The 27,256-nt window shown below is 39.4% G+C and overlaps 2 protein-coding genes across 4 annotated transcripts in view; one reads left to right on the plus strand and one right to left on the minus strand.

The window, feature by feature from the left end:
• Positions 1-252: 252 nt before the first annotated feature.
• On the minus strand, positions 253-21,668 carry limk2 (LIM domain kinase 2). 2 transcript variants are annotated; one of them, XM_040154662.1, is made up of 16 exons: positions 21,506-21,668; positions 21,102-21,198; positions 14,364-14,499; positions 10,580-10,689; positions 10,107-10,292; positions 9,680-9,785; positions 7,813-8,027; positions 7,511-7,697; positions 7,308-7,394; positions 6,867-6,998; positions 6,241-6,297; positions 5,565-5,630; positions 4,962-5,136; positions 4,800-4,855; positions 4,260-4,417; positions 253-3,813 (listed from the first exon to the last, which is right to left on the minus strand). In XM_040154662.1, the coding sequence occupies exons 1-16, from the start codon at positions 21,519-21,521 to the stop codon at positions 3,600-3,602; spliced, it is 1,998 nt and encodes a 665-aa protein (XP_040010596.1). In that variant the 5' UTR covers positions 21,522-21,668; the 3' UTR covers positions 253-3,599. The 2 variants fall into 2 exon arrangements, with proteins under 2 accessions (XP_040010596.1, XP_040010597.1); XM_040154663.1 differs by lacking the exons at positions 10,580-10,689; positions 21,102-21,198; positions 21,506-21,668 and having other exon boundaries at positions 14,364-14,455.
• Positions 21,669-21,805: 137 nt separating this feature from the next.
• The window catches only part of si:ch211-225b11.1 (uncharacterized protein LOC561694 homolog), a 29,036-nt gene continuing 23,585 nt past the window's right edge, over positions 21,806-27,256 (plus strand). Inside the window, exons 1-2 of one of the 2 annotated variants that reach the window (XM_040155499.1) lie at positions 21,806-21,898; positions 26,927-27,152. In XM_040155499.1, coding sequence (XP_040011433.1) covers positions 26,933-27,152 — 220 coding nt within the window. In that variant the 5' untranslated portion in view covers positions 21,806-21,898; positions 26,927-26,932. Of the gene's footprint in view, positions 21,899-26,559; positions 26,616-26,926; positions 27,153-27,256 lie in introns of those variants that run through there. The other variant, XM_040155498.1, reaches the window with a different exon arrangement.

The raw sequence follows: 27,256 nt of genomic DNA on the forward strand, positions 1-27,256 counted from the left end.
CCTTTCTGCCTGCCTGAGTAATCTCTGTTTTTAAAAGGGAGAAAGGAAGCAGTGTTTGCTCCAAAGACTTGAACAGAATGCTGTGTCTTAAGTGTTCAGTTTCCTTTGGGTTTTATACATCTGAGGCACAAACAAGAAAAGGTGACACACGATGGACACAATCTTAACTAGAAACCATTAAGGTGAATCTTTTGTTAATGAAGCTACATCACAAGGTCTTTAATATTCATATTTGATACATTTGATGGCTGAGAAAATAAGGTCATGTGCTAGCTCATGAATATCTAGTATAATATGTATTCAAATGGACATTGACAAGTAAATGTTTATGATGGTGTGTGATGAAACAATTCTTTGTTAAGAGATGGAGTTTTGGGGGGTGTTGTTCATAAACTTTTTTTTTTTTTTTTTTTTTTCCCCCCATATGGAGAAGGTACTCTCAACATGAGATGCAGTTACATGGTGTGGTTGATTTCCATTTATATTGACCCACTGGCTGTGCCGAAGAAGAGGTGGAGAAAAAAATGTGTCAAGACTGGTTTGTGTTGGAGACACACTGGGGACACAGATATGAGCGTCCAAAAATAGTCATCCTCCTCTGAGATGAGAAGGATGACTGAGGATGAGGGAACATGAGGTAAAACAGACCCACTAAAGACAAGGGAAGGCCAACTCAGAAATTGCCTTAGCATGATACTTATGAATGTATTTGTTTATCTTTTCCTGCATTATTTTTTTTTTCCTCTTTGTACTTGACTGACAGGGCAGTGTGGTTACAAAAACATGACAGCGGCCTTTGGCAGACATGAAAGAGGACTTGCCCTTTTTCTTTCACAGGTTAAGGAGTGACAGGAAATGCACAGAGTGCTCTCAGGAAACATGAGAGACAGTAGTTAGTCCTCAGGACACAATAGCACTGCCACAACACAGAACAGATGGGATCCGAAAAAGAAAAATCCTGAAATCTTGTCTTTGCAGAGCAGGACAGTGTGTGTGTGTGTGTGTGTGCATGTGTGTGTTGGAAGTGCTGAAGAAGCCTGGTGCCTAGATTATATTCGGACATTTGAGTTATGCACTTGATGCTTCAGGGTAGAGACAGGAATGGAGTAGAATAGAAACAGTCCAAAGTTTGGTGTTGCTCATTTAAAAACGTGAATGCATTTACCTGCTGTATGTTTGTATTCAGGGGGCACTTTTTGCATCTTAAAATGTAGATCTACTTATTGAAGAGGACATTTGGAAAATACCTGCCTGAAGACAGAAATCATTGTACACAGACGATTTTAGTTTGTTGAAGCACATGATGCACCGTTACTTCCCAGTGTATTGCCAGTCTGCTTATCAATCCAACACTCCTGATGATCTTGTTTTGTGATTATTGCTGGATTCACATCACTGATCATTTTTGGTTACTGCCTCTCCATTATTTTAAGTGTCTGTGTGCTGACTGTGATTATTTTCTCCTTCATATAAGCAATGTGTTCACAATACTGTTGTTCAGCATTCGATTGTAGTACTCGTATTTGTATGAATGCAGATTTTCACTGCTGAGACTGAAATAAAACATCAAACAAAGACATTATGGTGTGAAGTGGTCTGTATATTTAAAATCATAGATGTGGAGTGACAACATTACACAGCAGGAATGCTTGGACTGTTACAAATCTCTTGTTATTCAAGGGTTGTTCAGTGGGTTTTTTTTTTTTTTTTTTGCACCAGCTCCCTCTGTTGGCAATTCTTAAACACATTACTTTAGTCATTGGAGTCACCTGAGATAGCAAGTTAAGATATTACAGTAAGAGGAACGAGTGGGACAAATAGATTTGAAGAGGCTTCTGAAGACATAAACTAACTAAAGAAAAAAAAAAACCTGTTGCAAAAGAGTTTAGATCTCTGGATTCTATTCAGTGACTTTGATGGTGACACACTTGATTTCTTTCTTTCTATTTTGAATTGGATATGAGAGTAACTTTGAAGCTGAAGACCTAAATTGACAATATTTACCATTTGTTGGTGATCCACAGCTTTATTCCAAGGGGCTAAAAGTAGAGATATAAATTACAGTCAATGAGAATCAATTAAGGCTTCAAGTAATGATTATCAAACAATTTAATATTTTGTCACCTATTTATCATCTAGGCTAACCAATAGTCGAAAATGCAAGTATTCATCTATTAATCATTTGTCAAAATTGGAATTGAGTCATTAATGAATGAATTCCCTGTAAATATGATGATTTTAGTATGTCATTTTTTGCTGTGAACTGATTTCATCTTCCTTTCATGTCTGATGACCGATGCCCTAGAGTGTGTTTTCAGGTTAACACAGATCTACAAATTATTTAACTTTGGCTCTGAACTGTAACAGATGATCTGAAACTAGCGGTTTTCCTGACATGCAAAATTGAAGAATGAAAATAAAAAGGCAACTTTCTGAAGGTTTATTTATGAAACACTAAAGTGATATAAATAATAGTGGTTACAACTGGTCGTCAGTACCTTGCATGATGATAGCAAAAAAGGCAAAAACGTCCATCCATCGTTAACGAAATGTCTAAAAATCTACAAATCTAGAGTTCCCATTAGAAAAATGACGTCCAATTAGAGGCTTAATATGTACATATCTATATACATTGCTTAAGAAAAAAAACCCAGTTTTTTTGTACAAGGCAACTATTTATGGTCAACTCTTGCATGGTTATGTCTGACAATTATTAATAACAGCTCTTCTTTTCCAGAAGAGCTTCTGGCCTGTGTCTTTTTAAATAGGCATCAGGAGTTTGATAAAACTTTGAACAAAATGTCAAAATGTCAAAATCTAAATAGAGTTCATTCATCATTCTAAGAAATGAATTAAAATCATTAGACTACAAAGTACAGAGACATACTTGTAACCATCTCGTCAAAAATTAGATCAGTGGTGCCCAGACAAAAAAACAAAAACAAAAAAAACCACACTGCTTTGCCATCTTGTGCCAAATCTCAGAGTGATGAAACTATTTGGGGCCAGTGTTTGTTTTGTTTCCACTGCTGCCTTAATTCACTCCTATTTTCTTCAAGCCCAGCCCTCTGTTTACTTAGACATGTCAATCAGCTTAACTGTCAAGCCTCTCTGTTTTCTTTGCTCCTGCGGTGAAGTGAGTCCTCCTCTGGGCAAGGATTCATCTGTGCATTCCACACATGGCAAGCAACAACTTCAGAGCTAGAAAAAACAAAGCTGCTGTCACTCAGCAAGACTCATCGCGGTCTTCCACCTTATAAAGATGCACGTGCTCCGTCAGAGACAGGATTGTAAAAAGTTGCATTTCGTCTTTATACACAGTAAACATTAGTACAACCCTGTGTGTTGAGTGGGGGTTGAGTAATGTGAAAAAAAGAAAAAAAAAAAGAATTAGTAACTAACACTTGTCCTTTTGAAATGCTTCTTTCCACTCACTTGCTAACTCTCAAAGTTAAGGTCCCACACAGGGAGAAGATTGGTCCAGCTACCTCAGGTTATCCAGTTCTAGTATGGCTCGGGTTCAATGCACTTTTCCTCTTTTTCACATCCACAGTATTAGTGCAGCAACTCAGAGGGGTCAAATAAGGGAGGTGCATGTCCTAGGTGCCATTGTCTTTCATGCTGGAGGAGTCTGGAGAGGCTGCTGTTGGGGTTGATGGCTGATCTGTGCTGTGCGCTGGAGAGCCGTCTTTAGGCCAGTGGAGTTGACTCAGACTCTGATGCAGTTCATCCAGTTCGGCTGGCAGGGGGATCCCCAGCTCCTGGTTGAGGGACAGAGCTTCAAACCAGTCCTCCAGCTTCTGGAAAGGTGGACTGAGGGAGGAGGAAAGAGCGAAGAGGGCACAAAGAGGAGTTTGAGGTTAAAACCAGACTGACAAGGTTGAGAGAAAACACGAGGAAGCAATCTGGCAGCAGAGGCATGTCCCTATGCAGGCAGGTTGAGAAGGCATCTGAAAGTAGTTGTTTTTTCCATACTGCTTTTACAGACTCTTGACTTCAAATAACTGGCAGGATTCTGTGTCTCAAGGTGAATGTGGACACATTTTTCATTTGGCCACCTGAGTGAGTGATAAACCCTATTATTCCCAAAGATTTCTTTAAATGTTTGCTACACAGCTGATGCACGTCTCTTGATTTTTGCCTTGTTCATGTTTTTATTATTAGCAGTCATCTACCAGTCACCAACTCTGCAAAAAAATTAATTTTCATAATAAACAAAGAGTAGGCTATTAACCATTACAATAACAGCAGGTGCTCACCGGTTGTCTGGTGCGAGGTCACAGCAGGCCACAGCCAGTGGAAAGAAAGCTGGTGGAGTGTCTTCAGGGAGGAACTTCTCCACAAACTTGCCAACATTCAGGCCAAAGTCCAGCGTCCTGGGGAGGCACTCGGGGTCTGCATAGACTTTTCCAATGATCTGAAACATAAGACGGAAGTAATCAGTTAATAGATAGAGACACACTCTTAAGAAATATCAGGGTGAATAGACCCTAAAGATTTTCAGCATCTCAGCTACAGTGGAGTCTAATTTATGTCCTATTATTTTCTAAAGCATATAGTTGCACCTTAGATCTGTAGGGCCTTGAAACTTGCTTGCTAATCTAATATTTTATAAAGTTTGTGTTGTCATGATCTGATAGTACAGCTGTGAGGAGAGGCTGTTCTGAAAACTATTTTCGGTGTCCTAGAAGCTCCCTCATCCACGGTTTGAGAATTGCCTGCCAAAAAGCTCTGCAATCACAAGCTATGTAACCAGAAAATCAGTGAAGATAATCTGGGTAAAACCAGCATGTTCTTACCTCACAAAGTACAATTCCAAAGGAGAAAATGTCCACCTTCTCATCATAGCGTTTACCTGAAATAACATCAGGTACAAGATAAAGTAAATGCACTCACTGACCCACAGAATGAATTATCCTCTGTGAATCCAGTTTGTAATTCATTTTTTTGTAACAGCTCACCATTTAGCATCTCTGGTGCCATCCAGTAAGGGTTTCCCACAACAGTGTACCGCTTCTTTCGGTCAATACGCCTGAAAACCCTCTTCTTAGTGGAAGGTTTTTCAGGTGGAGGCTTTACTTTCTCCTCCACTATGAGTCGGGAGAGTCCAAAGTCAGCAACGACCACAGTGTTGTCCTGTTGAAAGATGAAAGTTTTAATGGTTCAAAAATGGTTCAAAAAGTATACTTTACATATATAACTGAGTTAAAATTGGTCTGACAACCAAGTGAAATATCGGGCTAAAATAAGTGGGATTGTTAGTTACCCATGGAAGCTGAATAAATTCTCTACAAGGTCATGCAATCATTAATATAGTAAATTCTCTTGGAGGCTCTGTGAGTATCTGCTTACATGATGCAATACCGTCTTGCTTTCACATTAATCTTTCACATAAAAAGTTTGACAACTACTCTTTTCTTCTATAGACACAACCATCATGGCAAACCACAGGGCATGGAACAACCGCTACTCAGTTCATTAAACCCACAAATCGTTCCCACCCATTATTCTTATTATACAAATCTTGTGATGAGTAATTGCTGGTGAGATGCTATGTCACCTACCAGTTTTACCAGGCAATTGTGAGAGTTGAGGTCTCTGTGTATGATGCTCATTGAGTGAAGGTAGGCCTGAAACAAAGAGAAAAGTCAAGGAGGGTAAAACTTGCACGTGTGAAAAAAATTAACTTTGATTTAGTAAAACTTTTCAGCACTATCCACACATTTTCCATGAATGATGTCATCTTTAATCCGTGATCCAGATCTCAAATCTCTGCAATGCAAATGTTTCACTATGCCTTTACATGCATTGTGATACTGTAAAGCAGCGGTTCCCATCCTTGTTTGCTTGTGAACCCTTAATACAAAGCCATGTCAACTTATGAAACACCCATAACAGTTGTTGTGAGTTGGGAGCAGTTCAGTTGAAGAATGATTTTTGCGTCTCAGATTAATTTAATTTGAATATTTTTTTGTGACCCGAAGATGTAAAATCCACAATTAATATTACAACTTAGTATTTTACAAAATAAATAAGAGAAAAATAAATGTGACAAAATTTTCCATTTACCATCACAGTAATCATCTGCCATTCCTTAGACTCATCTCAGGTCCCCTTGCGGTGGCCCCATTGCCCGCAAGGGGACCTGAGTTCTAAGGTAAATTTTCCCACATTTAGATGGCTGAAAGTGGCAGCAAAAGATTTCTCTAACAGTAATGTCTTTGGAAGAAGCCAACTCACCATGCCAGAAGCGACGCTCTTCGCAAAGCTCACTCTTTGCTCCCATTGAAATGGATCCTGTTAGTCACAAGTAAAGAAAAAAAAAAAGCAAACAAAAAAAAAAACAAATTAGAGAAATGAATAGAACGTTCCACAGGGGCCATAATGCATAACAGGAGTAAGTTCAAAATGATTTTGCAACAAGGTAGAGACAGGAAAACAGTATTCATTAGTAACAGTAAACAAAATTAGACCTTTATGGACTAAATTCTTAACTGACCCTCCCCCACATACTTTAAATATAATTAGAGACAAAAGAACACTTTCCCTCTCCTTCTTGGGCCATGTGCTGAGCTGAACTTCTCCCTAGAAATAGTCAGCTGTGGGAGGAGGGGAGCTCTGTTCTTTAATTCTCACCTGGGAACACTTTCTACAACTTTTGCTTTTCTACGTCGTGGCCAGTTGACATGCCAGCCAGCCCACTATAGAGCCGAGAGCCCTCTATCGGTGCAGAGTTTACTTCAGGTCAGCCACCTCCCACATGACTCTGAGCTGCAAACAGCTCTTTCTGTGGCCACTTAAGTGTTTTTGTGCTCTAATGTGGAAGAGAAGCGGAAGAGAGTAGCGAATCAACCTGTTCAACTCACCGTGTCTCTGATGAAATCCTTCAGGGTGCCTCCCTCGATAAACTCAGTTATCAAATTGAGCCTCTTGTCCTTATAAAGCACACCGATGAACTTCAAAACATGGGGATGATCAAGGCTTCGCATTACTTTGACCTGAAGAATAGGGTTTGAGTCGCAAAAAGAAAGATGTTCACAATTATGATTGCAAGCAGATTAACCCTTATCAGTCCCTACTAAAGGTGAAATGTAATCTGAGAGAAAAAGCATTAAATACAATAGAAAAAAATACGTTTCCCACAAGACTGGGACAAATACCTCGAAATAACAAGGTACAAAGAGGTAATTGTTGGAACATGTGGCGTGCTTTCAGTGATGAGTATAATAAATCTCAGCTCTATGCAGAGCCAGAGGACTCTGTTTTGTCTGTGAGGAAGCGCAGGCCTCCTGCTGCAGATTACCAACCTCCTTTAGGAAAGTTTTCTGGGTCTCTTCATCACAACGGATCAGCTCCTTCATCACCATCACCTCCCCTGTGGCTTTGTGAGTCACCTGTCAGTGGGACAAAAGCACATATGTATTTAAGCCCACTGCATGAGGAACCAAAAAAGTCCTGAATGGTAGGAGTAAAATACATGGTGAAGAACTGATGGAAATTGGAGGCTGACCTTGATGGCCTGTCCGAAGAAACCTTTTCCTAAGATCTCTCCGTGGATGAGGTCACATGGCCGGAAGATGCGATGAGAACAGCTACTGGAGGATCTCAAGGATTCAGAGCGCCCAATGTCTCGTGTAATAAAGGGCAACTCTTTGGGAGAATTTGGCCCGGGTGACTTACATATGCTGTTACTCCGCCTGGAGTAGAGAGAATATGGCTGATTAAAAATTAAATACACTCACCTCTTGTACATTACAGAACCACAATGTGTATGCTGTAAACATTTTGGCACCTTAGTTGTGCCTAACAAACCTCAAAGACCTCCTTTTCAGTGTGCCGTCATCAACCACATCTGTTCTCTCCAGGACTGCATCAGAAGGTGAGGACAGACGCATGCGGGATGTGGCCGGGACTCCCAGCTGGTTCCTGGGTGATCCCAGTCTGAGCCGATCCAAACGCTGCCTGACCGGGTCATACTCTATAAGCAACTGCAGCGTGTGACTGGTGCGGTGGATAAGATCATCCACCTAAACAAACAACGAGATTTAGGGTTGAAGGATTTCCCATGATTTTAAAATTATTACTTCCCAGGAATATATGACACTCTTTCTAGAATTCTCAGGATTTCTTGCAATAAATACAATTTGATTTCAACCAAAGGATTGTGGATATAATAATTATAAAATGATGTTGAATCTTATTTTCATATTTGTAAGTTTATGTGGTAAAAGCATAGCTAGAATTACCGCCTCGCGGTTGTATGCCTCCGCCAACCAGTCAAGTTGCAGTTTACATCCCTTTCTGTACAGACTAACATAATATATGTAGTGAAGACTTTGAAGGAATTTAATAAAATGTATTAAGTGTATTTTTGGCAAAATGTGAGTTACCAATATATTGACATGTAGGATTCCCCTTAATTATTACCAGCGAAGGAAATTTCTGCTTTTTTGATACAGGGATATATAAACAAAATTGATTTGACTTGACTTTGTTAAGCTTTGTTGTTCTTGTTCTGCTGAAAAAAAACAGAGTCAAATTCCTTGTGTGTTCACATGCTTGGCCAATAAGGCTAATTCTAACTAAACACAGAGTTGTAGCCATGATAATAGACAAGGCTGATATGGATGTTGCTGTAAAGGAGCTACAAATTCTAAAATTGGATGCTTCACACACATCTTCAACCCAGCAGCACATAGGATCTGTACAACCAACACAGTTTCAAGAAGGACCCCCAAGATTAGTGTCACCAATTTAGTATCGGACCAAATATGAAATATGGTCACAATCCCCCCTTCTGTTCCCGAGTTATGGCATTGAATAATGGCCAGAAAAATGTTTTTGCAGCACATTATGATGTCAAAGTGAAGTTGACCTTTGGCCTTTGGGGTATAAGCTGTCATCACTTCATCATTTTATCCTATAAGACATTTGCATGATTTGTGAGGTGACGGGGACCTTGACTTTCGACCTTTCATCTTTGAGTCCAAGTGAACATATGTGCCAAATTTGAAGAGATTCCCTCAATGCGTTCCTCAGTTATCGTGTTTACGAGAATGGGACGGATAGACGGATGGACAATCTGAAACCATATTGCCTCTGGCCATGGCTGTCGCTGGCACAGAGGCATTAAAATGTCCATTCAGCTCTGACAGACAGAGAGTAGAAGAGTTTGATCAGTTAGCAGGACTTGATTCCATAAAAATTGGATCGAGTTATCGGGCAAACTAATACAAATCATGACTCGATTGCAGCATATATAATGCAGCTGAACTGAACCTTTGAGATGGGATGTAATATTCAAAAGTATTATTAGGAAAACAGGAGAGGTGGGAAGTCTGAAACAACATGATCAAAAACAAAGCAAAACAAAAATCTAAGCAGTGAATTATGAATGTATTGGAATGCATATAATTCTGTGAGGGTAAGGCTGTGGGAATGAGCCTTTAAGTTCAGGCAATCCACATACCGTCCTCTCCCAACTGAAGTATGTATAAATGATGGAGGAATGTGAAGAATGCCAAAAATCACATGTTGTACAATAAGAACATAACTTCGCAAATTGCACTCAAGGAATTGACTTGTCCTTAATAAGGACAATAATTACCTTCATTTAAAGAATTTCAGACCACATATCACTCCATGAGTATCAGAGATGTATAGAGAGGTTTAAACCCACCTCCTCCTCCATCAATGTCCCCACTGGAAGGCCATTGATCTCCAGAATCCTGTCTCCAACGTGGATGGCATTTCGCACCTCTGGACTAATAAGCATCCCCCTGACCCTGGAAAAACACAGTACCAACACTAATATGTTATTATTAGGACTGTAGAGGAATGTAATGATTTAATGTCAGTAGATTAAGGACAACTGTGTCTGTCTGCTGGTCAGCCAGTAAACCAGGACTGAGAAGATATGAGTGACTAAAACACAATCAATTTAAACTATCCATAATGACCTTTTCTTGCAGTGGCGCACGCACACACGCACAGGTGCAATGCTATTTAGCAAACCTATAATCAGTCTTACATAAAATATTACACATGCTGCCTCCACAGGGAAGTGAGACGGGTACAGAGATCAGCCTCCATCAGGTGCCACTTACTCTTTGACTTGAACACTCGCTGAGCCATTGACGTCCCGCAGCACTGAGACGGAGAAGCCCCTCTTGCCGTTGGCTGCAGAGGGCATCGAGATTAGGGTCACCGTGTGGGGCAGGGAGTCCAGCACCGAGTCGTGTGAACGCTTTTCCAACATGGGTGTAAGGACCACCTGCTTGTAGCACTTTCCACTGCAGACAACAGAAGAGGGAGTGAATCATTACATGTGGGGACATCTGCTTGTTGTTAAGTTACTGTTCAAAGAAGAAAAATTCAAGGACTTTTGGAATAACGAGTAACTAATAATGACTAAAAAAATTTAAGGGTGAATTTTAAATTGAGGACATTGTTGCCTGCTGTTCTTCAAATTCATCTTTAAAAAAATAAACTCAAAGTATTAAGTGAAATATTTTCATCACATTTTATTTTACATGAGTAAAATCAGTGATGATGGCATAGGCTTGCGCAGATGACTTACCAGTAGAGTTTTGATCGCTCCACTAAGGCATAGGTATCCCTGTCCTCAATCACCACCTTGCACCTCAGACACACAAAGCACTCAGGGTGATACTTGTGTTCTCCAGCCACCTGGAACCAAAAACAAACCGGCTAATCTTCACAGCGCAAAGCAGAAAGAAGTAATATGGTGACAGTGAGGCTGCCGTCCTGCAGTGTTGTGCTTTGCCGGTCAGAGATGATTGTGCTGTGCTGCGTGTTGTTTTCTGCCCTCCTCCCGTTGCGAGCTGTGACACAGTCGTAACACCTGCTTGCCTCTCAGCCTGTCTGGAATCTGCTATGACGTCACCTCCCTCTGCAGGTCTGAGCCACTCGTCTCGCTGACGTTCTCGTTTTCAACAATCTGTCATGTGCTTTCTCTCTCATTAACGCTGCCTGCACATTGCTGACTGATTTCCCTTTCCCCAATTTGTCACACCCACATATCATTTGGCTTTTTACTTGTCTCTCTCATGCAAGATGAGATAATGTGTCTGTCCTTCAGCAAGCATGTAATCTAACTGTGTACATACCTGATCATTAAAAATGTTGATTTCAGGCTCAGTTATGAAAATTAAGTTAGAGAAATTAAGCTTTTTAAATGTGGCTCAGTGGAAAATCTACACGTGCACTTGAGTGACGTGACGATAAAGTGAGGCAGGAAAACTTCTTGATGCTGTTTCCCACTGCCATACTAACAATATATGGTTTATACTAAATACTAATATAATAGTATACTATTTTTGCTGTTGGTATACAAGAAGTCAACATACTTTGCCATTTTATACCAAGAGAAAATGATACAATAAATGCAGTGATGGACATCAATCAAACTGTAACCTCAGAATGCAACTGCCATTTAACTTCACATAGAAAAAGCAAAAGGAATTTTCTTTTCAAAAATGTAATAGTTTTTTTTTTTGTTTTCTGCACTGTTCCAGAAGTTGTTTCACCACCATTCATAATTTGTTTTAATTTTTTCCAGCTGTGAGCAGCTCATCCATTTCCTTTGTGCATTGTAGGAGAATAATAAAACACGGGTTTTACTTTTGTCTGAATACTGACTGTTTTGAGTATACTAAATTTTATCACTCTTACGGTATGAATACATAACAAACTCAAAACCTGCGTAGAATTAGTATATATTATGGACTTGCGACACAGCTATAGAGTCACTGTTTAGTTATCAGCATTTTAAGTTGGATTTTTTAACTTTTTCCCACGTTTACCACAGCTGTGAGTCAGTGAGTCAGTGCTGGGAAAGGATTCCCCACTGCTATGGTGATATTAAAGTGATGTCAGCCAAATCATTGTGACATCTCAGGAGTCTGTCGGTAACTCCCTGCCTTCAAGCCAAGAAAAGAACCACCACCGAATGCAGTCACAACCTGCCCCAGGCTTTAACAGCAAGAAAGCGCTGTAAAAACTTGGCAAAACAAGATCAAAGTGAAGAAAAATTATGTAGGACTAACTTTTGAGAGGCAGAAAACGTAAAACTGGACAGCAAAAGCAAATGGTCATCAAAAATGGTCTTAAAATAGAACAACCATTCTTCAATGAATCAATAAACTAACAAATAATTAAAACCAGGACAAAAACGATACTGTTCTGGACTTGAACGCCTAACAAGCAGCAGCAGTTCTGCATGACCCTCCTCTGCTGATGGACCACAATGATTCTCTTTCTGGCTAAGAGGCTGCAATGCCAATTCAGCTCTGCCAAAAACACTTGGATTCACTGGCTGATAAAGCTGGACGCCAATATTAAACAGAAGAGTCCATTATGTGTGTTGCTTGGTGGCAAAATGAAAAACTTCAGTCTAGCTCGATGTTAGACAAGTGACCCCGGTTGTGACCTGCAAGAGCTGCTGCCACCTCAATTTCATGTTTCAACTTGTAGATACTAAATCAAAGCTAGCTGGCTGAAATTTGATGTTTCTCTGGAGCCAGATTTGACTGTTACTGTTAGTTCTTAGTTATTTTAAACCTACCTATTATAAGATATGGTTGAAATGTGCATTGCCCTCTACATTTGACTGAATCCAATTTCGAAGAAGTTAGTTTAGAAACTTCAGAAATCTCATTCATAGTCTCTGTGAGTCTGAAGGCACAGCCAATCAATGTAAACTGAATAGTTAAGTCTGCTATGTGCTAAACAAAGATTGCTCAGTTACATGGAACTTGACCGAGACAAAGGTGAGATTATGGCAGTTAGCTAAAAAGTAAAAACAGCTATTTCTTTTAAAGCAAGAGACTCTAACTTTTGCTGTACTGTGGCCACAAGTGGCAGGTACGCAAAGCTAAAACATAGCGTAACATTAGCACAAACAGGGAGGAGGCATAAAGTCAGTGAACTGACTCAGTAATGTCAGTTATCTAGCTAAGGTTTGCTAACATTAGCCAGGAAGCTACCAGTCATACCAGACCAAGCAGAGGTGCAGTAGCAGATCACATGACAGCGTTAAAGTGAGCAAGGTTGTGTTTTACTACGCTTTAATTAAGCTTTTGTTCTTTCAAAAGTTGCACAGTATTGCTTTAATAAGATACTTGATCTCTGAAAACCCATCAGTACAGATGATAATATGAGTGGTAGACTGTGGGTAATATCTACAGAGCCACCCAACCACAGAGGATTCAACATGATGGGCTCCGAAAACCGCCTCATGTTCGAGCGTCTTCCCACAAAATCCTCTTTGTACTTGAGGAAGTGAGCTGTGGAGAACCTCAGTACAGAGAAGGAACAGAAAGGGGCCTCAAGGGGGAAAAATAATTCACAAGTGAGGTCTAGGGTCCAATCCGTTATGTTCAGCAGCAGCAGCCTATGAAAAGTATCACTCATCTGTAATCGCCACAAAAATAGTCCCCCTGCCTTTTAATGCATGTTAGTATTAATCTGGTGCAGTAGGGAGAATCGGGTACACGGAGAGCACTGACACGCTCTGTGGGTATTCTGGTATTATTTAAGTGGAGGGGGAAATTGTTGGCAGTTGTTGTTATAGGATTCATGGCAAGGCAGACTCTGAAAGCCTGGCAATCACATGAAGCAATAGTGTTCTAATAGTCTTGACCCTTGCGGGGACGTATTAGACTGAAGCTTTGCGAATCACAAAACAGCAAATAGAAAAAAAAAAAAAAACAAGAAGTCTAAGAAAATATAGCCATGCTAACAGTCTGGTAAGTTGTAATGCTCAATATACACCAGAAAACATCTTAATAGAAGGAAATCGCACAGACAGCTCTGTTTTTTTTTTTTCTAAAGGAGTACTTCAGCAACTTAAAACAGCACTTTCAAGTGGGGGGATTTCTGAAAGACAAATGGTCATAATTGAAGCAGCAGAGGCAACAACATCCTGACTTTTAGTAAGACTTTTACGGTTTCAAAAACCCTGGATCCTACTCTTGATAACACCTTTTGTTAAACCCCCACTGCCTGGAAAATGCCCACATCTTTTACATGTCACGCCCCTAGTTTGTAAATTAGACTTTTTTGTTATAACTATGAAGACTCCAAGCCAAAAGGTCACTTAAGATAATATACAACTATGTTCATAGGCTGGGTAGTACTTTGAAATGTAAAATCAGTAGAGCTCCCCTTTAATTTTAAAGTACAACTGAAGTTGATTAGGTTTTGATTCAGATGGAGTTAGTTTTATAAGATTTTATGTTAATCCATCCAATTGTCCAATGTTTTGGACCCAAAAGACCCACACTCCCTAAAAATTTCTTGATGACGTGTAAAGTGTTGAACAATGAGAGCAGCAGACGTACCATGGCAGGTCCAGTCATGAGCAGAGAGCAGCCATGACAGAGCTCTCCAAACTTCTCCCAGTAGTGTTTGCGACAGTACAGCTTGCCATCCTTTTCATAGTACCAGTTAGTCAGGTGGTCGCAGCACACGGAACACCTGTGAGGGAAAAAAAACAAAACAAAACAAAAAAAACAGTCCTGGTCACGTTTTCACTCAACAAAGTACATGAAGAAGGAAGAATTGAGGGCTTTTAGCAGGGGCTTTTTCATCTCTAATGCAATCATCTTCAATGTGATATGCTAGAGGCTCAAAAGCCTGGTGTATTACTTCAAACAACTGTTGATCATTTCAAAGGTATGTGAGTGATGCCTGAAAGATTCTCATGCAGCACTGACTTTTCTGCTTTCAAATACCACCTCTGTCTCTCCATTCTGTCTCCAACAGGTTAATATGATCCACTTGCATGTAAAGCAAGAGAGTAGTAATATCTTTTCCCTCATCAATTAATCTATCAATTGTAATGAATTGAATCTTTTAGTGTATAGAATAAAAGATTTTAGAAATGCTCATCACAAGTAGCCATAGCTCAAAAGCAATACCTTCACACAGCTTAATTTGTCTTTAAAATCAAAACAATCGCAGTAAATCATCACATTTGAGAAGCCGTAACCGAGAAATGTTTAGTATTTTACTTCACTGTAATGATAAATTCCCAAGCCAAAAAATCATTTTTAAAAAAATCAATTAATTGGTTTGAATAATTAACAACTATTTTCCACACTATAAGACAGAATTAGGTAAAACCTGAGAGAAAAAAGGAGACAGAAAAAGCCAGAGGGACATTTGCAGTTTGTTAAGAGTTAAAAATTTGAACCGTCATCCAAACTAGGTGAGCTTTTTGTAAAAAAATTTTCAAAACTAATTCCTCGTATTACATACATTCCATTCCATTCCATTCCAGTGAATGGTGTTAAATAACAAGGAAAGATCAGTTAGAAACCATCAATAATAATGCTGAAAACAACATTTTTCTAAATTCAAGGTTTGATAATATAGGAGCAATAGCTGGGGGCATGTTCCCAAACGTTGACAACATGTACTTTTCTCTGTGCTTAACAAGGTGTAGAGCGCAATAAATGCCTTGTTCATGAGATGTGCTGGGTCTTGCATGTGAGCTGTTGTTTACGTAGTGTTATAGTGTAAGAGACAACACAAAGAGTGGTTCCACTTCTGAGAAAGGAGAATCTGCCAGGTCTTTGAAGATGGTGGACTCAAGGAAGGTTTAGTTATTAGCCTCTGCACACCACCAATAAGGCAGCCAAATCCTGAGCCAATTTCCAGCACCTTAATAGGATCCAGTTGTTTAAGAAAAATTAGAGCTCCACTTTGACAACAACCTATAGGCTGTTATAACAGGCTCAAAAAAAATCTCTATGGGGCAAAGTCCTTGGGTCTCATCGGGTTGTTTATTGTGAATTTTTTGCTAGAAGTTACCTGACAAACTTCTCATTGTGCATTTCCTTATCTAGGTCAGTGTAAATGATAACAAATGAATCCGTTAGCCTTGTGGTCAAACGTGCAAACCATATAACTAACATCCTGTGTTAAGTTAGGAACTTGAGGCACAGAGTATCCTCAACTTTCTCCTCCATACTTCTCTCGTGTGTCTCATTAAGGTGAAATGCTGCAAATATAACACTGTAAAAAGTTAAATATTAACTTGTCATACCAAATTCCTTTCTATTGCAGTTTCAATAATACTAGCTCAGCAGCTGATTGATCCAAGCTGTCACCTGAGAAGATACTTGGCAAATTAAGGGGACATTAATCGCTGCAACTTCGGGACAAAATGTTCAGAGTGAGGAATGCTGAAGTTGCCAGCAGCCTGGGAAGCACCTGCAGGCTATGAGTGTTCCTCAAACAAGCTGCACTGGTTATGCAAAAAAGGGGCAGCAGGTTCGACTGCCAGAATACAATCAAGGATGAACCGCTCTATCAGAGATTAGGTTACTGAAATGTCTGCACTCCTGTTTTTTTTTGGTTTTGCTGTCATTCAGACTTTGCAAATATCCCAACTGTCTCACAGCCTTTTTGTTTTCTCCTTGGATTCTAAGTCATCTGAGCAATCACAATAAATGACAAGTATCACTAGTGTCTGGACACTGTTTCGCCACTGAATAGGAGTGCAAAACAGTTCACAGGACTAATTTATCTTGAACTACATGATAATACACAGGTTGTTTTCAGGACTGACTACAATAATAAACTTTCAATTGACACTATTCCGACTTCCTGATTAACAACTACTTCTAATTCTGGGAAAATACTTTCTCAATGCTCACATTTATGACTGTTAGAAAATTGAAAATATCACATTTACGTCTTATGCAACCATTCCAAGTATACGAGATGAAATGACAAGTAAGAGAGGAAATGGGATTTTTTTTAAATGCATTTTTAATCATTTGGTGCAGTGTTGCCAGTAGCCTTCAGCTGAGCCTCATGCATCACATTGCTCTCTGCACTGCAGGTACTGTATAGTTGATCCAGGCTTATTGACTTTGGCAAAGATTCCAAATATTTCAGGGTTTTCTGGCATTACTTCAGAAGGAGTCATCTTATAGAGAGAAGACCACATGTTGGTGTCTTTTGTGGAGAGAAAAGTAGAGAGTGGGGGAAGCACTGGGTCTGAAGCAATGTTCCAGTCTTAAACATCAAATGGCATCCATGTCTATGGCCTTATGACAAATACTGTGAAAAAACAAACAGCCTGTTCATTTCAGATAAAAGCGACAAATATTAACAATGAACACGGGGTCAAAGTAATAGTGAGTCAAGCCTGATTCATCACACTGCGACATGATGAGGGAAGCAGAGCTGAAAGTTTGCAGAGGTAAAGTTTGCCTGAGTAATGGTAGCTGTGCTGCTGTGGCCACAGCTGCACTAAAGGCACACAGTCTGGATGCAGAATTACACAAAATTCTAGTTTCTGCTTATGAAACAATTTAAGTAGGACCCTAGGTACTTAAATCATTTGTAAAGTTTTGTGAAATTCTACACAACAGTAGAGCGCAACCAAGAAATTGGTCTTGGATCTTACCATATCATTATTGGCTTATATGTTAGCTGAAAAGTAACAAGAAATTGCAATACTGAAATACCAAAAATACAGTAAGTTTGTAGTAATTCAGAAACACAGTTGCCAGTACACAGTTTGTCCACCTGACAGCACTGACAAGTTTATTTTTTAACTGTAAGAGATCCCACTCTGTACAATTATTGGTCACAGTTCTTTAATATGCAAATTTAAGGGATTCTGATTAAAAATACTGAATTATGTTATGCATATATGTTAAAAAGCACAATTATTAGATTTTCTAACTCTCAGATACTATTTTCGGTATCAGCTTCAAAAATCCAGTGTTAGTCAAGCTACATCATACACAACAGTACTGGTAGGATCAGTAAGTATGTTCTGGTGATACCAGTGCACCCCTTTGGTCAGATCAGATGAAAGATACATAGGCACAAGGAAAATAAAAGACTTTTGAAAAGTGCAGTATTTCATCTGATATGATTGAATTTCAGTATCTGTCCAGGTGTGGCATGAAAAACAAAAACTTCCACCTTGTCTGCCTTGTTAAGAACAAAAAGCATTCCAAGGCAAAACCAGCTGATAAACTATAATTACTGTCCATTATGTCCCTATAATGTATCAAGATAAAGTGATGTAGGGGTGCTTATAAAAACCCCTGACTTCCTTCTATGTGTGCTGGTGAATGGGGGGCAGGCACGCAAAACTCAGGTGGTTCTTTAATGAACAATGCAATGGTCCTGCCTGCATGAACACTACAAAGTAAACATTACTCATTTCCTTAAATCCACATTCCTGCTGGAGTGTATTCTTATGCTGCAGTATGAAGTAGAGATAGTAAGAGAGGGACCTTTAGTAGTTGCCTTGAAGAGGAAAAGTGTTTCACTTTTAGTGAGACCTTATGTCAAGGTGTTTGACTGTTGTGTCCCCAGTGTTCACCTCAACAACTTCTTTCCAAGAATTGAAGAATGACAATTACTTCTTCGGTCATATCACAGGGACACTCTGTAGTTTATGTAATTTGTTGCGGATGACACACTCAAAGTTACCTTTGATTTCAATCCATGTGTATAAAAAAGCTCTGCTGATTTTTGTCAAGATATAGAATTAGGACTACAACTAACAATTATTGTCATTATCGACTGATCTGCTGATTTTTTCCTTGAATGATTGATTAATTGATTTTTAAGTGTCAGAAAGTAGTGAAAATGCCCCTTTATAATTTCCCAAAGCCCAAGCTAACATCAAATCGTTAGTTTTAAGTTCAAAACTCAAGGATAATTGGAAATTAAATTCAGTGTATTATAATATATGACAAAGAAACACATCAAATGTGCACATTTGAGAAGCTGGAACCAACAATTGTTTGACATTTTTGCTTGAAAAATGACTGAAATTATTAATCAGTTATCAAAATCGTTACTTTTCTGTCGATCAACTAATCAGTTAATTGATTTATTTATTTCAGCACTACATACAATTATGGTCTGGAATACAAAGGTTGTAAGAGGTGGCACCAAAACGTAGAGTAACTAATAAAAGAACAATATCAAGTCTCTCAAAATGTATTTAATAGTTTCATAATGTTTTAGGCTGCTGTGTTAAGCTGCTGTACCCCCACTGAACTAGACTGGAAAACAAAATAAGAAATTGGTCTCCAAAAAAATGTGTCTGTGGATACGCTCCGATTGAATGTTAAAAAAAATTCCCATATATCTGAATATTTTACTGCAGAGAAAATGAAATGAGGATAGATCAAGAGTACTAAATATCACCCCATCCTGTATTGTGGAAACAAATATGTAAGACAATACTCTTTTCGTGGCCAAGTATGACAATGATATCTGCAGCTCTATACACTTCCAGTGAAGTACAGGATAGGAAATATCCAGCTTTGTTTAGGGGGGGGTGTGGGCGCAAGATTCTGCAGTCAGTGTATGACACATTGGACTCACACCTCTGAATCGCTGTCTAGGAATGCAGAACACAGCAGAGTTGAACGTGCCCTTACCTATAGGCCTCAGTAATACTGCCAGGTTTACTGGAACAAGAGTGACCTCAGCTTGTAAGAATGCTAAACAAGGTGGAGGTACATGGAGGGCCGAGTGGCAGTATGTGGACAAAAGACAAGAGACACACCACAGGGGGTATCACAATAATAAGGACATCTTATTTTTGCTGTGCTATTTCTTTGAAGAGCTCATAGATTTAGCTCTTTAAGCTGAATAATTGTCATGCAAAAAATGTGAGTTTGATTAGAGTGTCACATTGCTACACTGGAAGTGATATCTCAAAGCTTCCTATAAAAAAAAAGAAAAAAAGACAAGTTTAGCCCCAGGAGTCAAACCTCAGAGGGACCAACTGTAGCACATTTAGATGCACAACAATACTGCAGTCCGGTGTCCTGCACGCGTGCAAAACATCCAATATCTGGAACTTTTTAAAGAGTGTGACTTAAGATGTTTTAGACGAAGATGCTGCTATGAATGAGGATGCCAAAAAATGTGAGGGAGCATAAAAGTACAAAGGGAGGGAGAGGATCAATGGTGAGTAACAGAGCTATGTCAGGAACTTTGCCTCTGAGATGATACAAGGAGCTGCATGTGTTATTGGAGTGTCTGGAAAGAGTGAAATCCCAGGTTACGTAAGGACACTGCTGGATACTGGCTCAAAACTCCGAGAGAGCTATTTCAGTCGTCAGAAACAGGCAATAGTCAGCATTAAATTTATTCTATTTTTAAGGCTTTTTTGAGCCAGAGCCAGACAGTCATAAAAACCAAAGGATTTTTGGATATACTCTACAGTATGTGGCCTCTGCGAAAAAAAACAACTGTGCTCCAGTCAGCTACATTCACAGATTCAGGAACCCAGTTCTTACTCATCTGCTTTATAATATTAGTGTCTGATTAGGCACGGTGACTATTGGACACATACTCCTTTCATTGAAAATGCAGCTGTGATCCTGCGGCCAGTTCATCCTTCAAATGGCATTTTTGACCAGCGAGAGTTTGATCAGGAGGTGTCATCGGCTTTTAAAAAAATCTGAGTCATTCTTATAGCACATTGCAGCAAGTGAATGTTACTGCCAACCAAAGGGAAATTCCCTATGAGCGTTATATCATGTTGGCATCCAGCCACAGGTTCACTGCCCTACACGGAGATATCTCACTATGGGGCAGTGACCTGCGAAAACCAGAGAGCATGCATTAAGTCCAGCATTGCAGTCACTAAGCCTCAAAGCAGAAGGTCAAAGTCCTCTAGGTAGTAGGACCATTTCATCGACCAATCTATATTCAAAAAGCTAGACCTGTCCCCATGAGGAGAGGCCTGTCAGTTGTGTCGGTACAAGGAATGACAGCCTACTTTGTGCATTTTGTGCGGAGAGACTCAAAACAAACAAACAAAAACAAAACAACAGATGTTGGGTCATGTATAGGCTACAAGACAGAAGCTTCTGGGATTATCCACAAGGCCGTTTGTAAGTATACCCAAACAGTGGAAACAATCAGCATGTTGACCAACAGCAAAAAACAATAGTATCTGTGTCAATGCAAGCCGTTCCCCCTCTTTCTACTATGACAACAAAGCCTTCACTTATCAGGCAATGACTAACAAAACTGCGGGTACTTAGAGGCGTCATTAAAATCATAAACCGGACACTTACTGAAAGCAGGCGTTGTGCCAGATATCCTGGAGGACTTTCATGTGAAACGAGTCTTGAATTGTTTCTCCACAGCCCGCACAGTAACACTTATCTGTACCTGCAAAGAATTAAAGAAATTATACATTTTTTTTCATTTTTTTAATTTTTTTTTTTTAAATCACCAAGTCTTCACTTAAACCTGAAGTAGCACTGAATGCTTAAAACCCTGGCTAACATATGTGAAAGTGCCGAAAACTGAGTAGCCGCGGGAAGGTGAGTAAACAACAGGTTCGACGTTTCACCGACACTTTAAACATGCTATCAGCTCCCCGTTTAAAATAACGAGACTACAACATCTTGCTAAACGGCGACAATGTCGCCTGTCCTCTCCTCAGTATGGAGGCACAACCTGAAATATCCCTCACCTTCTGGTTCCTCCATCTAGTTTGCCGAGAGTGTCGTCGATTTTTTCGGAGCCGTTTACAAACTTCTCATACTGAGAGCAGGAGAGCTGTGATGCGCCGCCTCAACGCTTCATTCCTCCCCGTCGCCCAGCCAGGACTCCCACACTCCCAACTCTTGAGTATGACCGGGAGAGGGGGAAAAAAAAAAAAAAAAAAACAATCCAAAAAAAAAAAAAAAAAAAAACCGCACACAGAACCCTTTAACTCCCCGCAGAAAAATAAGTAACCCTGCTGCTCCGGGACGGAGGCGCTTTCTCGCCGCTGGCAAGATAACTGACGTAATGCAGCCTACAAATTCCTGTACGGAGAGCGGAAGGGCTCAGCTGCAGCACCTGGAAGCAGGAGAAAACTGAAGTTGGTAAAAGTTGGCTATCCGCTGCCAGAACGACTGCATTGCCATTACACTGAAGTAGTCACACATTTTCACTAAGCTACAGGAGTAATGAAAGTCCTTTTTCTCATTTAGTCACACAGACAGTTTACCCTCCTTAAAGTCATACAAACCAATAAAAAAAGATTTAAATCTCAGGTTAACAATATGCTATTTTGTAGAAGTATTTGTTATAATGATTATTATAATTATAATCTCTGTTTTGTGAATTTTTTTTTGTCCCCAGGCCAGTTTCAGAGAGGTATTGATTCAACTTTACGGTCATTTTGGAGGCTGCAGTTTATGGTGCTGTTGAACTATATTGCATTATACAGAGAGGGGTTTCTGTTACTTAGCCTACCACAGCTGATATAAATGGGGTGGGCAAAATAATAGAAACACCTCTCAGTATAGCACAATGCAGTTCAACAGCACCACAGCTCTGCAGCCTTACTAAAATGATCACACAGTTGAATCAACACCTCTTCAAAACAGTTTCAACAAACACTAAACCCTATAACTGTCACGAATGAGGATTTATTGCAGGACTGTTGTAATAGACTGCATTAGTTTTAGCTAGGTGTACCTAATAAACTGGCAACTGGGTGTATGTCTTTAACCAATCAGATCTTTTGTTTTCCCCCCTCCCCTGCATATTAATTTCCATTGTTGTTTTTTATGTAATTTGTTTGAGTTTAACCTGCTCAAATACACAATACTCAAAATTCAAATTCCTGTGTATTCAAGCCTTTCCCCAGAAACAGTGTGCCACAGTAAACAGGGCCATAGTCTGAATTTCAGAAATACAGAGGTTTTGAAATGTTAGAAAATTTAGGAAATAAAAAAAAAAATCAGTAAATAAATAATTAAATTAATGGTTTTGTCATATTATCTGTATATTTCCCAACACTTAGGTTTTGAGAGCTGTATTCAAACTGCAAAGAATACAGTTCTGATGGGGATAGAATTTGTTATTAATGTGTTTATTTGACGGCCTTAAAGTGGCCAAATTATTAACAAAAAGGGTTATGGCTTTCCCATAGCTTACATAAAAAGCATGGTTTGCAGATCACTTTACAAAAGTGCAGGCAATGAGATTTCAGCAGAGAATCGTCTGCTCCCAATGTACTCAATTCCCAATGAAGAGATATCTGTGTTTCCAGTATCATCTCATTCACCGGATTAGAATATTTCTGAGAGAGATGCTGATTGGACTCAATGATCAAAGTATTAAAGTGTTTAAAGTATGTATCGCCAACTTTATATTAAAAATTGAGTCAGAAACAGTAAGATATGCAGCTATTAGACAGATAAAGTGTGTCAGTATAAGTTCGGCAAATGAAGGAGCAACAGTTGCACATATCACACTTCCAGAGATATCTCTATAGTCCACCATGCGCACCAATCTTCAAAATGTTCAACATGGCAGTGGTAGTTTCCAAACACAAATCTCATGTCTAGATCACACCTTGTGATGACATCATTGCAGAGGCAATGAATGTTTTTGTTCAAGGTGTCTGGTCAAGCCAGTATGGCAGTAGGTGTGATGTGGGTGAAAATCTCTGGCTTGATGTTAATGGAAAGTAAATGAACAGCATAAAACATTTTGATACCGTTAAGTTACAGAATGTAATATTATTTTTACTCAACACGTGGACTTGTGGTTTGATGTACTTTGTGTCGAAAAAGAAGCTTTCTTTCTTTCTTTCTTTGCTGTCTTGAGTTAAGGATTTTTTTTAATTACAGCATTTTCTCTTGAGACCTCACTACTTAATTTTATAGAAGAGTTTTGAAAATTTGGCGCATATATTTACTGTTTTGCAACCTGGAATATACCTTTTGGATGATTGTAAAAAAAAAAAAAAAAAATTGTAAATGGCCCATTATTTTTCGAACACTACATTCAAATAATGGAGAAAACTCAAATAGTAGTAAACTGTCCACAGTCAAGCTTTAATCAGGAGATTATTCCTGATAAAGTGGTTATTCATCTTTTCTTCTTTGTTTGTGGAGACAGTCTGTGAGAAACCCCTCTGATAAAGCACAGTTGGTGTCCTCTTTGGACAAAGCATAATGCTGTACATATATGATATTGAAAGGTATTTATGACTGTATTTATTTACAGTGTATTTATTTCAGTAAATACACTGTAAATAAATACAGTCGTAATGCCACATTGGACCTAGGTTTGACTCCACCCTAAACATGACCTAAAACAATACCAGAGTTGAGTCACTTTAAAAAGCTCTCTCAGCTAAAACTTAGACGTATTTTGCCTTAGTGCCTGGGTTTGTTTTCTGTTTGACAGAGTTTAAATTGTTGCTAGAGAGTCTGTCTTCATAACACAGTTTTCATTGTGATGCTTTCTGACCCTATTACTGAATAACTTCTTTTCAACCAGGTACAAATGGGTAAACTTTAATTCCCTCGATGTCAGCACAAATTATGTAAAAAAAAGGTTCTAGTAAAATCTACAGTTGTACTGCATATTTTGTCTCCATATACTACTAGTCAAATGTTTTAACCCCCCCCCCCATTTTTCTAGTTTTTATTGAAATTTGCAAATAAACTAACATTCAAAAAAGAAATGTTGGTACATTTTCTGATATGGCACCATTTATAAAAAGGTTTATAATCCTTAATTAATGGCTATATTAATGGTTAATAAATCATTTACCAACACTATAGATCACTTATAAACCATTAATAACAACTTTTGGGTTGCAAGGTTGTGGAGAATCCTCCTCCAGCATGACATGTTTGTCTTTTTAGCTCTTTAATTCATTGGGTAGATGTCTCCAATGGATTGTTTGACCACCTTTCTTCCGGAAAAGGGCTGCAGTACATCTGGATCAAAATCCATTCATGAACAGTTTATTAACATAACACAGCTGCAGACTTGATGGATTACGGTAGAACCCTTTAATAGAAACCCATCACCCTTTATTAATGCCTGACTAATATTTAGAACTGCACACAAGATGACTTAGTAGAAAGCGGGAAACTTTACCACCCTTTGTTGATGAATTACATATATAACTGCAGACCTTCTGGCTTGGAGGGGTCTTCGTAAAGAATGTCAGTGCTTTCAAAGTGTCATCCCGAAGGAGGATTTTTCCGCAACCTGGCAACCCAGAAGTTATCGTTATTAGACATGCATCTGTAAAGCATTAGTAAACGATTTTTAAGTATTAATGCAGCCATTAGTTCCGGCTAATTATTAAAAAAAAAAAAAAAGAAAAAATTCCTGAACACACACCAGTGACAGTACCAGTCTGCAGTATTACCGAGAAAGTGTACAACGACAAAGTCGTTTAAGATTCTGATTGCGAATTGGACCATTCTAGAAGGCGAACGTCTCTTCTACGACCGCTCTTTAAGTGTCTGACGCAACGCCAACGTATACCCACGGAGTCCGATGACTGGTCAGACAGGAAGCGGACCAGTGTCCCCGGCCGGGCAGTTATGTACGCTGTGAAGCCACTCCTCTCATCTCGCTGCCTTTCGCTCCTCAAAAATGTGACCTTGTCGGCTTTACTGCTTGCTTTTTGCTGTGTCTGGAAACAGCAGCCACCCCCGTTTAGACTAAAACGCGCAGCTGTAATCTGCGTGGAAAAGAGAACATTTTTACTGTGCATGTAATGGGCTGCAGTAAACTTTATAATGCCAGTGTCACACGCAGTTCCCGTATTTCGCAATGAAACGTCCACCACAGGCTATTATGATGCTGCGTGAAAGCGTTGCACAGGTTCCGCCAGCAATGATTTTTTTTTTTTGGACACATTCTTTCAAATAATAAAGAAAAACGCGATTGGAACTCACAGATTTTGTCTTCAAAATAAAAGAACCAAATGACTGTGTGCCTAGCGTTTGTCTTCTCCGTCCACAGGAAAGCTATAGGGTCTTGGTGGAGTGAGTCTGATCTAATTCGGCCATCTAACAGCAAACGTTAGCTTTCAGCTGTTTATTTATTTGTCATAAATTAAGTAGGAAATTTGGAGATCAAAGCCACACCTCTTATTGTCCATTTGCTGTAGCAGGGGCTGATCTTAGAGCTAAATGAAATGCAGAGGTATTTTATAATGTAATATGTAACATCACAGTGTTCAACACAGGCTGTGTTTAGGTGACCAGTTTTTTTCTTGGGTTGATTTTAACTGTCAATTCAATTTTTCTTTCTTCTTGTGCACATCTTGTGCAAAACCCCCAGGCCCCAGGTTTTTGCTGTCATTTAATTTGTGGTATTTGGATTAAACACAAGTTTTAGTTCTATTTTTTCTCGTGGTGCATATTCCTAAACTAGAATTTGACAAAGGGCCACAAGATTAGGAAATAATGTAGGGTTCTGCCTTAATTGATATAGTGTATATTCCTAAACTAGTTTTTAACAGAAGTGCCAGTGTTGATGGTGCGCACCAAGAAGTCACTCTATCTCACTGCTGTGAAAGGTGCAACTTCATGGCACTTAACATTATTAACATATGTGTTGCCTCCAGTGCAAAACACCGGACGTTTTGGAAGAGCCTTCTTTTGACACACCTGTTTACCTACGAAATAACGATTTCAATTCGGCTTTTATTTTGGAAAAGGGCTCCTCTAAAACATCCATGCTCGCTTGACACTGTTTGAACCAGTCTGGATGGAAAAGGACCTTGTGTCCCATTACACTAGACCGACTTGGCTGGAAGAGGAAGACGCGCGGTGGGCTTTGAATGTGCTTGCTTGGTCATTGTGTTATATGACATCCTTACTGTCTTAATGGCGCATATTATTGGTTTTTTATTGAAAATCATGAATCATTGTTAAAAAACCAGATGTTTAGGAGCTCCATTGTCGGTCTGATGATATCATAGAGACCTGGAGATAACGATTTATCAGGGGCTGATCCATAATCGATGTAGCTGGTTCTACGTTTTAACGGATTTGTCATTTTTCCGATGTCTGATAGAGTATCGAACAACAACACCTGGCTGTGATGGTAAAAAACGTAACTTTACTCTCATCTCTAATAGGCTACAATGGAGGTCGGTCCCGAAAAGTCAAGGATACCGTCGGATGGTAGAGAATATGCTCTGCAACAGCGGGAAATCAAAGTGATCGCCGAGAGGACTGCGGATGCAGAGGCTCAGAGACCCACATGGAGTGGGCGGCTGGAGTTCATCCTGGCCACGGTGGGGTACGCGGTGGGACTGGGCAATGTCTGGAGGTTTCCGTATCTGTGCTACAGTAGCGGTGGAGGTGAGATTGTCCAAGAGGTCAAGAACGCCGAGATGCTCGTCTTTAACTTGCATCTGTACATATTTGCATAATGGCTTCTCAAGGGTGGTACTGTTATCTAACCG

This window comes from Xiphias gladius, chromosome 19 (assembly GCF_016859285.1).
Source record: "Xiphias gladius isolate SHS-SW01 ecotype Sanya breed wild chromosome 19, ASM1685928v1, whole genome shotgun sequence".
NCBI classification, from domain to species: domain Eukaryota; kingdom Metazoa; phylum Chordata; class Actinopteri; order Istiophoriformes; family Xiphiidae; genus Xiphias; species Xiphias gladius.

Coding starts and splice junctions, on each gene's coding strand:
- limk2 (XM_040154662.1), bottom strand. Junction 6,298..6,866: donor AGGATTTCATCAGAGACACG/GTGAGTTGAACA, acceptor TGTGACTAACAG/GATCCATTTCAATGGGAGCA. Junction 3,814..4,259: donor GACCTCGCACCAGACAACCG/GTGAGCACCTGC, acceptor CTCCTCCCTCAG/TCCACCTTTCCAGAAGCTGG.